The sequence below is a fragment of the Embiotoca jacksoni genome, unplaced genomic scaffold (assembly GCF_022577435.1).
Source record: "Embiotoca jacksoni isolate LCO1_2020_lvr unplaced genomic scaffold, fEmbJac1.0.p SCAF_39, whole genome shotgun sequence".
Classification (NCBI taxonomy): domain Eukaryota; kingdom Metazoa; phylum Chordata; class Actinopteri; family Embiotocidae; genus Embiotoca; species Embiotoca jacksoni.
The window spans coordinates 1,224,772-1,237,507 of NW_027185391.1; the positions used below are offsets into that span (position 1 = coordinate 1,224,772).

Below are 12,736 nucleotides of genomic sequence, written 5' to 3' on the forward strand. Positions count from 1 at the left end.
CGGTGAGAACAGAACGCCGTCCGCCCGGCAGCCATTGTTCTTCCAGGATCTGTCGGCTCCACGTCGGACACGTTAACCCGCGGTACATCCCGAGCGCTTTACCGACCGTCTGCTCGGTAAATAACGTTTCCTGTCGAGGAAGGAAAAGAAGAGATAGACAGACGAGTCCTGAATTCCAACTTGGCGGAGATCTTCTACCGAGCCGACATCGGAAAGGCGGAAAGGCTCCGTCTCAGTCCGACAACCAGGCGGCCATTCTGCCCAGAGATCGCGGTGTTCCGGTCCGAGCTCGGCTGTTCTCCGGATCTGTGCCCTTATTTAGATGGCAAGCTTCCCAGACTCTGTCAACGAGAATGATCTAGGTGAGTCGGTCTGGAGCGGCGGGGAGCCGAGTCGAGCCGAGTCGAGTCGAGCCGAGCCGAGTCGAGCCGAGTCGATGTCGGTGCGCTCAGGAGAGATGTTATATTATATTATATCATATTATATTATATTATATTATATCATATTATATCATATCATATCATATTATATTATATTATATTATATTATATCATATTATATTATATCATATTATATTATATTATATCACAGCTGGCAGAGACCGGGTGGAGCTCCTCTGATGTTCCTCCGTCTGCACCGTCAGACTATTTCTTGGCTTCAGAAAGCCGAAGAGCTGCGTTATATTACACCTGGGTAGTTAATCTAATAATAACTTCATTATTAGATAATATAAACACATGGTTGGAAGTGGATGTCCTCCCCGCTGGCTGCTGATGTAAACCCCCTCCCTCCCCCCTCCTCCCCCCGGGGAGTGACTCAGTCTGGCGGCGCACAGACACTCACTACGTGCGTGTCTGCACGACAACAAAACCACCATTTAACTCGTGTTTATAGTAAGAGAACTGTTTGACTTTGCATCATTTAGTCTGTAATGTTATTTCGGTCCTGAAATCCCTCTAAACTCTCCCTTAGTTTCATACAGCGTGCATTACAAAGCACAGCTTCACTGCCTGAACCTGAACGCAGGCCATCCTTTGTTCAGCTTTGCAGCTTTTCAAATCTCTTCATAAGTACAATTAAACATATTTGCACGAGGACCTCAGCCCCCCCCCCCCTGCCTTCCCATTCCTGCATCAACACGTCCACCTCAACGCCCTCCAAACCCGCCTCACAGCTTCTCATCGTTCATCGGTACTCAACCCTGTTCAAAGCTTTCTCTTTATATTTGTGACCTTTAAGCGTTGGGAAAAATATAAATATGATCTTAAGTGAAACGTTTGTTTGTTAGAAATATGTATTGCCTCTAAATTGTTTCTACCATAACCATTTTTGTGTATATTTTCACAGATTTATTTTTATTTTGGGCTCAAAGGGTTTAATTAACTCTGATTGTGTAAACACGCTCCTGTTATATTTCTGTGCTTTATGTTGTGAAACTATCAATCTGTCAGCTTTGTTTCTGGGGAACCAGTCAACGGTTTTTGTGCATAGGAGATCTGATTGTGCAGAAGTTCAAGTTCAGATAAAGAATTTTCCCTTCTGTGGATTATTTCCTTATTATTGTAATGTAAACCGTTTCAGTGCTGTTTGTCTGTGGAGTGATCTTTAAAGTATTTGTTTAAGTTCTCCACCTCCTGTTTTTGTTCAAGCGGTGTGAGCCAATCAGAAGCCTGCATCAGTGACAGGCCCTCTCATCATGGAGGTTATTTTGGGTCATCATGTGGCTTGGCCCTGGCAGCGGTTGTAATGTGTGACTGAATATAGCTGATGTAACAGTGCTGGCGTTGTTTGTGCAGATAAGGCTAAGTTCATCGCTGAACTCCTGGTGCCTGTTGCTCCGTTCGACCAGAAATCTGGACGCGAGGCTTGGACAGTCGCCTTCGCACCCGATGGTTCCTACTTCGCTTGGTCTCAGGGGCATCGCATCGTCAGGCTCATCCCATGGGCAAAATGCCTCAAGAACTTGTAAGTATGATCCAAATCTGAATTCAACTCGATTACCACCAGTATTTGCATGTAGCTGCCATGATTATTAGGATACAATATTATCATACATATGTTGTCGAATAGATTTCTTTTACAATCTGAACCCCTTCACTGGAGTGTCTGTGAATTCTTTGACGGTCACAACTTTTAGTGTTTTCAGGGTCCAACATATCTGATGGCCCGAGGCTAGGAAAATGTTACGCAATAGACCAGACCGGCACATTCTGCAAGTTTGGCTTTCAGAAATGGCTCCGCCCCCTTTTTGGGGGGAAATATTGGTCTCTCTCCGTAGATGTCAATATGAAATAGTGATATTAAACCAACCCGTTGTGAACCACCGGATCAAAGGGAGGCTGTGGCTCAGTCGGTAGAGTGGGTTGAACACTAATCAGAAGGTTGGTGGTTCAATCCCCAGCTCCTCCTGTCCACTTGTCTAAGTGTCCTTGAGCAAGACACTGAACCCTAAGTTGTTCCCGATGGTGAACCATCAGTGTGTGAATGTTCTCCTGAGGGCAGCACCTTGCATGGTGATCTGTCTCATTAGTGAGTGAATGGATGAATGGAAAACCATGTTAAAGAGCTTTGAGACCAAAAGGTGATAAAACTATACAAGTACAGACCATTTACCATCAAAGTTGCTTTAAAAATGCCACAGCACCACCATGTCGACTGATTATATTTCCACTCTGCTTACCAGAGAACACACTGGATGGATGACAAGTTTAATTTGATCCCTCATTAGTCCCTTCATCTTCCCTTGTATAGAGTGTTGCCATAGAGACCTCAGCCTGGATATTTTTTTAGGACATGAATCAAAAATCGGAGATACGAGTTTTTCACATCATTGTTGGTGCAACTAACTACACAGCAACTCTTCAGCATAACGTTGTTATTTAAACCGGTTAGTTTGAAGAAAAGTCTCAACTTCCTCCGATTCTCTGTTACTGTCATCCAGCGACTCTGGATCAAATTACACTTTTTTGACTATCTAGCGTCTTTACGGCAGGTAGAGTGAAAATATAATACGTGGACGCAGTAAGTAAGTAATTCTGATCTCGTGGTTCACAAAGGACTGGTTTAGTAACGCTAGTTTACCTTAAAGTCTGGAGAAAGGAGGTGATGAGAGCCCGCCCTTGATGACGAAATGGCGGTGTGATCTATGCAGGTTGATTGGTCTGTAACGGCCAATCAGAGTCTGCGATGGAAGCGTGTTAGAAATGGTGTCATTGTTTTCAAGATACAAGTGCAGATAAAAGATTTATTACAAGAAGCACTCTGAACAAAAAACATGTCGGCCAAAGAAAGTGACGGCTGCAGAGAGACGGAGGTGTTTTGTACTTTTAAAGGAAGCAGCAGCACCGCTGGGTGGAAACCGATCCCCTGAAAACACCACCTCTTATTCACTTCCTCCACCGCCGCCTCTCATTCACTTCCTCCACCGCCGCCTCTCATTCACTTCCTCCACCGCCGCCTCTCATTCACTTCCTCCACCGCCGCCTCTCATTCACTTCCTCCACCGCCACCTCTCATTCACTTCCTCTTGTGTCGCTGCAGTTCGGTGGATCCCGGTGGAGAAGGCACCAATGCATCGAGCCCCCGCCGCTTGTCCCGTCAGAACAGCGACGGGAGCCAGGTCGTCCCGACGGCCGGCGAGCCCCGCGAACACGCCATCGACTGCGGGGACATCGTGTGGGGTTTGGCCTTCGGCTCCTCGGTGCCAGAAAAGCAAAGCCGCTGCGTCAACATCGAGTGGCACCGCTTCAAGTTCGGCCAAGATCAGCTGCTCCTGGCGACGGGCCTCAACAACGGTCGCATCAAGATCTGGGATGTTTACACTGGTGAGGACACGCTGTCACTGACGTGGACATGAACCACTGAACAATGTCCCCGTGTTGGTTATGAGATATGGCATGCACTCATATTTACAGAGATTTGATAGAAAACCAAACAGGATTCCACCTTATCAGCACAACACAAACTGTTCTGAAGACACTGTTCCTGAAGTGATCACCATGGTTTCTGTCTGATGTGCTACAAACCTCCAACCATCAGTTATAGAGAAGCTGAAGAACACAGCAGCTCTCAGCTCGTTGCTCAATAAGCTGCAGACGTTTGTTATACGTTCACGCTGCGTAATACTATGACGTCATTCCATCAACAAGTCCTTATCACCATATAATGTTTGTACGTCGTCTGGGAAAATGATAGCGGTATTATCGTGAATGATGTGATATGTCTGCCATTAAAGTAGATAATAACAGAATATTTGTCACAGCATTATCAGAGGGGACATTTTCCTCGACATGCCGTGTCTTCCATTTTTGGGATATTCAAATGTTATATGCAGACAATCGAGGGTTATGTGGAAATACTGTTAAATGTTCAGACTGTGATTAAAACAGGTTTATTTACATTTAAATAAAAGCCACTTGCATCTAATAATGAAGTAAATACAGAACAACAGAACAAACCGCTGTCATCAGTGTTTCAGGACTCAACTCTCCATCAGATTAAAACTGAGTAAGGAGGGGAATAAAAAGCAGACGTGTTCATGGTGTTTCAGGAGGTCAGCTGGTCACTGAGTCTTTATTGATCCTACGTCTGATCGGATGGTTTGTTACAGGAAAACTGTTGCTGAATCTGATGGATCACACCGATGTTGTGCGCGACTTGACTTTTGCGCCGGACGGTAGCCTCATGCTGGTGTCGGCATCCAGAGATAAGACGCTTCGTGTCTGGGACCTCAAAGACGACGGTGAGTAGACATGTTGTCTTTTCAGTTCCAGCAGCTGATACCATGATTGACTACTGACTCTTTACAGCTGGATTGATGTTTATAAGATCATTCAACAATAAAAAATCACAAACACTCTACTGGCCTTTAAACTGAGGAACAGAAGGAGACTGGGACCATATTTTACAGATTAACTGGGGACACTAGTGATTTTATTCTATTTTTAGTTGGTCTCTAAGGAGAAGTCCAACATTATTCTTTGTTATCTTGAGTATGTTTGGTGAGAAATGTATAACTCTCAGTAAATATGACTCGTGGTGTCGTCCTCTGTACTGTCAGTTGAAGCCCAGTATGACCCGTGTGATTGGAGGACTGAGAGTCATGTGGTTTGTGTGCTGCAGGTAACATGGTGAAGGTTTTGCGGGGGCATCAGAACTGGGTGTACTGCAGCGCCTTCTCCCCCGACTCCTCCGTCCTGTGCTCCGTCGGTGCCGGCAAAGCAGTACGTACACAAGTTCCTCTTTCCTGACTTCCATGAGTTTGCCAGCTAATCTTTGCACCAATTGCTTGTGACCAGTTATGCTCAACCAACCTTGAAATGACAACACTCCCATCTACCCCGCCCTCCATTTCCACCTTTACTCCCACTGCTCTGTGTCATGATGAGTTGAGTTGCCTGCATCTAGATGCTGTTTGGCTTTTAGTGTGAAAAAGCATTTTGTTGTTCTGAATTATTACATGTAGAGCAGATAATTGTTTTCACCGGTGTTATATAGCTGAAATTAATACACTTTATCATATAAAACTATGTGGTGGGGGGGGGGGGCAGACAAAGAAACTCAAGTAAATTCTGAAAAATATTCTTTTGTGGTTTTATGAATAATTCTGACCTCCTGTAAAAACTTGCATTATTGTCAAAGGTGATAAAAAGAAGTGGTTGAGTGACGACATGTTGAAGTGATGTCCGGTATCCTGCAGCCCTTAAGGCGGCCATGTTAGCGGGAGCCCGAGGTCAGTGTTGGAGAGGAGAGGCTCTGTGTGTCCTACAGTGTGTGTCTTGCTCTCCCTGTCACAGGTGGTGCTAGAGCTCAGTGTGTGATTGGTTTTGAAAGGAGCGCCGCGCTGACATTTTGAGCAGCCGGTGCAAACCATGGACGCACAGTGCACAATGCCCAAAGGCCTGGCCAGGGGCCGCCGGGCACCTGACCAGGGGCCGCCGGGCACCTGACCCGCCAGGGCAATCTACGTAGGTGCTGCTCCGTGTCTGTCTACCTCTGCTATCGCAGTTCCTCTATTTATTTTATTAATTTCAGTTAAAAACTCATTAAACCGGTGGTTAAATGCCCCCCCCCCCCCCCCCCCAACTGTCTCCCAAACCCCGCCCCCCACCTCCAACCCTTATTTTGAAATAGCTCCGTCTACCACCTGCACACTAGCTTCTCTTTTGTTCTGTTGAATGTCTCTTGTAGCAGTGGAACGTCGTCACGCTGCCAATAACTCAAACTGATAGAAAACAGCTGAGCAGCTTAACGACCACCTTCAGCAGCTGCTTTATAAATCTTACACCAAACTCCTGCATCATGGAAATTATTGTGCAGATATCATATCATTACTGGTTAACATAATAATTATAAAAAAAAGTTCTGTATGCTACCAATGTAAGTTCTGGAAAAAACAAACTTTTGATTGACAGCTCTGCGGACCCTTCGTTCCTCTGTGGGTTTTGTTCATTTTTAAAGAGGATTGAAGTATTTGTGCTGTTGGCAGCAACAGAGGAACAGATATTCATTAATCTAGTATTTCATCACTCATACTGACCAGTAACTGCAGCATCTGCAGCACATGAACATTTTCAGTTTGTAACGATCAGACGAAGACGTTTTATCATTGAATAGTTTAACATGAATGTAAAAGTTCAGACCATGGCTGACTGTTAAAAGAAAAATACTTCCACAGAAGATTACTTTTCTTTGTGTGTGTGTGTGTGTGTGCGTGTGCGCGCGTGTGTGTGCGCGCGTGTGTGTGTGTGTGCGTGTGTGTGTGTGTGCGTGCGTGTGTGTGTGTATGCATATGTGTATTTTGCCAGAGGTCTCAATCCTTTGGCCATAAAATATTCTTTTCTCTTGCAGTATCTGTCTCTCTTCGTAGGCTTCTGCCGGAGATGCGAGCCTATTGTAAACACAGAGAACTAAAACTCTGAAAGGGGAAACCAGTGGAGTAACTTTATGTTACCTTAAGTTACTACTTGTTTTATTTTCTCTTTTTTCGTCTAGACTTTTTTTGTTAAACTGATAGAAATATTTATTTAGCATATCTAATGACTTCTTTAAGATGTAAATATTTAAATAATGCTAATGTATGATATGACATGTTTAGTGCTTGTGTTATAACTGCCAGTGTAGGTGAAGCCTTGCTGCTTGTTTGTTTGGCCTGGTTTAAGGTTACAAAGCTTTACAATGGCACTGAGCATAACTGATTAATTCTCTTTAAATTCTAATTTCTAAATGCTTTATGTGCTTATAGTAATGTTAAGCATAAGATAGCACAATCTTTACTCTGTTGGAATCACTGCATGGGCTATAACGCTCCTCTCTTCGACTTGCAGGTGTTCCTATGGAACATGGATAAGTACAAGTTGATCGGGAAGCTGGAGGGGCACCACAATGATGTGGTGTCTTGTGAGTTTTCACCAGATGGGGCGCTGTTGGCCACCGCCTCTTATGACACGCGGGTCATTGTATGGGATCACCACAAGGCCACCATCCTGCTGGAGCTGGGGTAAGCAGGTGGAGGTGGAGGAAGTGTTGAAGCTGTGTCCAGCGCTGCCCTATTGACCCGTGGCTCTCCTCTTCCTCCAGCCATCTCTTCCCTCCTCCGTCTCCCATCTTTGCTGGAGGGTCAAACGACCGCTGGGTTCGCTCTGTGAGCTTCTGCCCTGACGGCCGCCACATCGCCAGCATCACTGATGACCGGTAAGAGGCTGGATCCCACCACAAGTCCCATTCCTTCACTGCTTTCCTTGTTGCTTTCAGAGGAACAATTGTTCTGGTTTTTTCTTTGTATGGAGAGATAATCGGATCTTCAGTATAAACCTGCTCATCTTGTCTAAAGCCGTTATCATTAACATCCTCGATGACTCTCTGGCTGGCATGTGATAAGCGTGTGATAACCGTGTGATAAGCGTGTGCCTCGTGGCGTCTGTTCCAGCAAGTTTTGTTTATCAGCATGAACATGTTCCAGCAGCAGATAAACAAAGTGCTCCATTTTAAACACTTTATCATTTGAAGCGGTGCGAACCAGCGTGAGCGGTGATTTCTGTACGAGCCTGACGGACTCGTCTGAGCTTCAGTGTGGAAGTCCTGCCTGCATGTTTGTTCTGCAGCCTGTCGGTCCTCATGATGAGGCTGATGTGGAAACAGCAGAAAGACTCCGCTGTTCAGCTGCAGCCTGTTTTTAACCTCGCAGGGAGTCATGAGTGTTAATAACTGAAGCACAGAGCGGCTGTATGCCTGTTGGGCCTCTTCTGGGTCACATCACTGTCACAAGGTGGCCATTAAACCCTCTGGCTGCCGGCCGGCCGCCGCTGACTCGTCGTTGAGGGGAAACAGCAGGAAACTCCTCAAGATGGAGGCTGTGGAAGAAAAGGGACGACTGCAGTCGTCCTGCTGGAACAGCCTTAAAGATGAACTACATAGGTGTCGTAATCTTAAGGAAAATTCATGCCATCCAGAGAGTAATAGATATTTTTTCATCTTGTATTTGTTCCTCAAGGATGATGTTTTAGTAATATATGTTGTGCAATTTTTGTATTTGCAAAAACAAAAGGCATTCCTTTGTTCGTGGTGTTTTCTATTTGCAAACCACAGTTTATGACACTTCGGGGTTTTGTGCAACGTGTTTTGTTTGTTGGCAGGAGTTCGCTCCATAAACGACATCCCATGTCTGACCTCGTGTTTTCTGTCTCTGCTCAGGCTCGTCCGATTCTGGAGCATCGAGGAAAGAGCTCCTCAGGCCATCGCCTCGCTGTCCAACGGCCTCAACTGTGCCTTCTCTGCTGAGGGAAGTGTCCTTGCTGCCGGGTAAGACGCTAACACATGTTCAGAGACGTATGGATCATACAACCCCGTTTACAGAACCGTTGGGACGCTGTGAGAAATGGAAATAAAAACAGAATGCAGTGATTTACAAACCATATAAACCCATATTTATTTGGAAATAGACCAAAGACTACATATCACATGTTGAAATGGAGACATTTTATTATTTAATACAAAGTATTTGCTTATTTTGAATTTCATGCAGCAACACGTCTCAAAAAGGTTGACAGGGTCAACAAAAGACTGGAAAAGTGGTGTAAAGATTTATTTTTTTTAAACCACCTGGTGGAACATCTCAACTAATCAGGTTACCATGGCAACAGATCAGTAACATGATTGGGTATAAAAAGATGATTTCAGAGAGGCAGAGTCTCTCAGCAGTGAAGATGATGGAGAGGTTCACCACTCTGAAAGACGAAATAGTTCAACAATCTAAGAATAATGTTCCTCAACATAAAACTACAAAGAATTAGTGGATTTCATCGTCTACGGTTCATAATATCATTAAAAGATTCAGAGAATCTGGAGAAATCTCTGAACACAAGGGACAAGGCTGGAAACCAATATTGGATGGTGGTGATCTTCGGGCCCTCAGGCAGCACTGCATTAAAAACACACTATTCTGGAGTGGAAATCACTGCATGGGCTCAGGAACACTTGTGAAAACCATCGTCTGTGAACACAGTTCATCGCTGCGTTCACAAATGATGTTAAAACTCTCCAAAGAAGAAACCAGATAGAAACATGATCCAGAAACACCGCCGCCTTCTCTGGACCGAGATCATTGAAGATGGACTGAGGTGAAGTGGACAACTGTCCTGAGGTCTGATGGATCACAATCTGAGGTTCTGTTTGGAAATCATGGACGCTGCATCCTCCAGGTTAAAGAGGAGAGGGACCATCCAGCTTGTTATCAGCTCAGTTCTAAAGCCAGCATCTGTGATGGTACAGGATGCATTAGTGCACATGGCATGGGTAGCTTGAACATCTGGAAGGAAGCATTAATGCTGAATGATATATTCAGGTTTTGGAGCAACATGTGCTGCCATCCAGACAACGTCTCTTTCAGGGGAAAATAATTGTCACATTTTTAAAATTAAAAATATGAAAAAGGAGACCCTAAACTGTTGGTCAACTAAAATTATAACTAATGCTATAATAATAATAATAATAATAATAATAATAATAGGACCACATTTCCCTTTCAAAACTCCAGAAACTGTTCAGTTCCCCAATGTTTCCAGAGTGTTGTTAAAAGAAGAGTTGATGCAGCTCAGTGGTGAACATCATCCTGGAACAACTTTATAGAGACGTGTTGCTGACATCAGATTCAAAATGAGACGATATTTTTAATAAAACAACAAAACATCTCAGTTTCAACATTTGATACAGTATGTCGTCTTTAGTCATATTGAATATGGGTTTATGTGATTTTCAAATCATCACATTCTGTTTTTATTTCCATTTCTCACAGCGTCCCAGCGGTTTAGAAACGGTTGTATGTCATCACCTCCTGATGGGCAGCTTGTGTTCGTTCGGAGCTTTTTAGTTTTGCTTCAGAGATGTCTGCCTCCTCTCGTCAGACTTGTCGTGGTTCTGTGTTTTAGGACTCGTGATGGTAGTGTTCACTTCTGGGAGTGTCCTCGTAGCGTCGCCAGTCTGCAGCACATGTGCAGGATGGCTCTGCGCCGGGTGATGACCACCCAGCAGGTGGAGTCCCTCGCTATCCCGACGCCGCTCCGCGACTACCTGACCTACAAAATCATCTAAACTGGCTCAGCTGACCCAACTGCACTTGTCAGACCAGCAGCGTGCTGAAAACCAATGAATCCCTTATTTTGTAAAAAACAGAAAGAAAAAAAAATAGTTTTTCACAAACTTTGATGAACAAACAAACGTGACCAGGACAGGAGGAGAAGCGGGACGTTTTACTGAAACCCCAGAGCCATGTCTTCGTCTCCACCCCCACTACCTTATTTTGTACATATTTATTTTTGTAAGTGCTTTTGTAAACCAGTGTGTTGGGGCTGGCGCACCAGCCGTGCCTGTAAGGTCAAGTTCTTAAAGTGTTCAGCTCCTCTTCCAGCTCTGCACCAGCTTCAGTAAACCCTTCATCTTTCCCCCTGACTTGAAATGGCTGTTGCACTTAATGGAGAGGCTCTGCAGCGGTGCTGGCACTCGGTGTCGGGTTCACACCTGTCTGAGTGGGAGGGGCTAAAGGGAAGAAGGCCGATGCTCCGATCTGTGGAAGTACTGATTCTGTGGACTCCAAACACTTTCACATCACTTGACTGTCACGTCATGAAGGAAAACAAAAATCAACCACAGATTTAGACTATTTCTCTGAAACAGTATTTAAACCACCATGACTGAAAGCCAAACTTTAATGAGGTCAGCAGTAGTTTTTAGAGGTGACACTTACCAGCAGCTCATTTCATCATATACAGTATGGAACATTTGATCGGTTCAGTTTGGTCTAAAAAAAACAGGCAGAAGTGTTGGTGTTGTTTCAGTCCTACAGAGCAGAAGGAGTTAACTTCACCAGCTCCACAACAACCAAATGAAAAAACACACCATTGGAAATAAATAATAATGATCCCTGGTATTTGCCCCCTCCCTCCTCCCCCCGGCCACCAGAAACCTCAGTCTGGCTATATGAACAGCTTGTGCGTGCGTGTGCTACAAAAGCCTTGAGACCAGTGATTCATAACATTGCAAAGCACCTCTGCCACTTAACTGCTATCTGTATTTGAAATTGTACAAAACCTAGTATACAGAATTCCATGTGATATGTATGTAAATACAAAATGGTGTCATGTCTGTAAACATATCAAAGTTTTAAGCTTTTTACATTTTATTTTGTCATTTATATTTAGTTCTTCTGCTGAACATTTGTACTTTTGTATATTTTTCTTTTTGTTTTCCTTTTAAATGTGAAATCGTCAAATAACTCCAGACGTCTTACTGCTAAAGCCCGAACGAAGGCTGGACTACTTTACTATACGTCTGTCTGTACTTAGAAATTAGAAAAAAAGCAATTCCTGCAGTGGTGAGAGGAACCTGAACCAACCGACCAATCAGCTGCCGGCGGGCCTTCACGTCCTCTGAACTGCTGAGTGAAAGATTTGGGGCCTTTTCATGATTTGTTTCTTGATTGTTGTTTCAGTTGGTCAGAGAGATGTGAAGGGAAAGTGAGCTCTAAGTCGTCTGTGTTTTCTGTAGAGCAGCTGTCAATCATTCTTGGCAATAAGTTCTCTGCTGATGCCAAAGGTTCTCCTCTTCAGATAGTCTGTGTAAATGTGGAGTTGTGCTTGTAGTTTCTGCGAAGATGCGGAGGGAGTCGTGTCGATGGGCTTCAGTGCTTAACAGGGGTTTGCATTACATGTTTGAATACCTGTTACCATGGTGATTGGAAAAACACAGTCCTGCCTCAGTAAAATGCAGTATGAAGCAGTTAATATATCAAATATATATATGAATGTATTAAGTTTTTGCAATCTTCTTGTAATGTTTTTGTGTGTTTATAGTTTCAATAAAGACAGTTTGAGAAAATATTGGTGGTGATTATTAAAGTTAGACAAAAACTCGTCAAACTTTGGCTCAATAAATGTTCGGCCTTGTAGAACCTGTTTTTCACAAAAAAAAAAAAAATCTATGAACCCAATCTGCTTGTTACAAAGTACAGAAGGTCAGAAACCTGCACACGTTTTAGTACATCAGACGGTTCAACCCTGAAAAATATAAATATAAACAGATTCTGATGATTTGCAGATTATGTAAACCCATATTTAATTGAAAATAGACCAAAAACAACATTTCAAATGTTGAAACAGACATTTTATTCATTTATGAAAAATATCTTCTCATTTTGAATCTGATGTCAGCAACACGTCTCTATAAAGTTGTTCCAGGATCATGT

At 43.8% G+C, this 12,736-nt stretch overlaps 1 protein-coding gene across 1 annotated transcript; it reads left to right on the top strand.

Annotated features, from left to right (window-relative positions):
• On the top strand, nt 1-12,371 carry wsb1 (WD repeat and SOCS box containing 1). Its single transcript, XM_069166477.1, has 9 exons — nt 1-362; nt 1,797-1,965; nt 3,541-3,824; nt 4,610-4,741; nt 5,122-5,222; nt 7,326-7,498; nt 7,579-7,692; nt 8,692-8,799; nt 10,425-12,371. The coding sequence occupies exons 1-9, from the start codon at nt 323-325 to the stop codon at nt 10,585-10,587; spliced, it is 1,284 nt and encodes a 427-aa protein (XP_069022578.1). The 5' UTR covers nt 1-322; the 3' UTR covers nt 10,588-12,371.
• The last annotated feature ends 365 nt before the right edge of the window (nt 12,372-12,736 follow it).

Coding starts and splice junctions, on each gene's coding strand:
- wsb1 (XM_069166477.1), top strand. CDS start 323: ATGGCAAGCTTCCCAGACTCTGTCAACGAGAATGATCTAG. Junction 7,499..7,578: donor ACCATCCTGCTGGAGCTGGG/GTAAGCAGGTGG, acceptor CTCTTCCTCCAG/CCATCTCTTCCCTCCTCCGT. Junction 8,800..10,424: donor GGAAGTGTCCTTGCTGCCGG/GTAAGACGCTAA, acceptor TCTGTGTTTTAG/GACTCGTGATGGTAGTGTTC.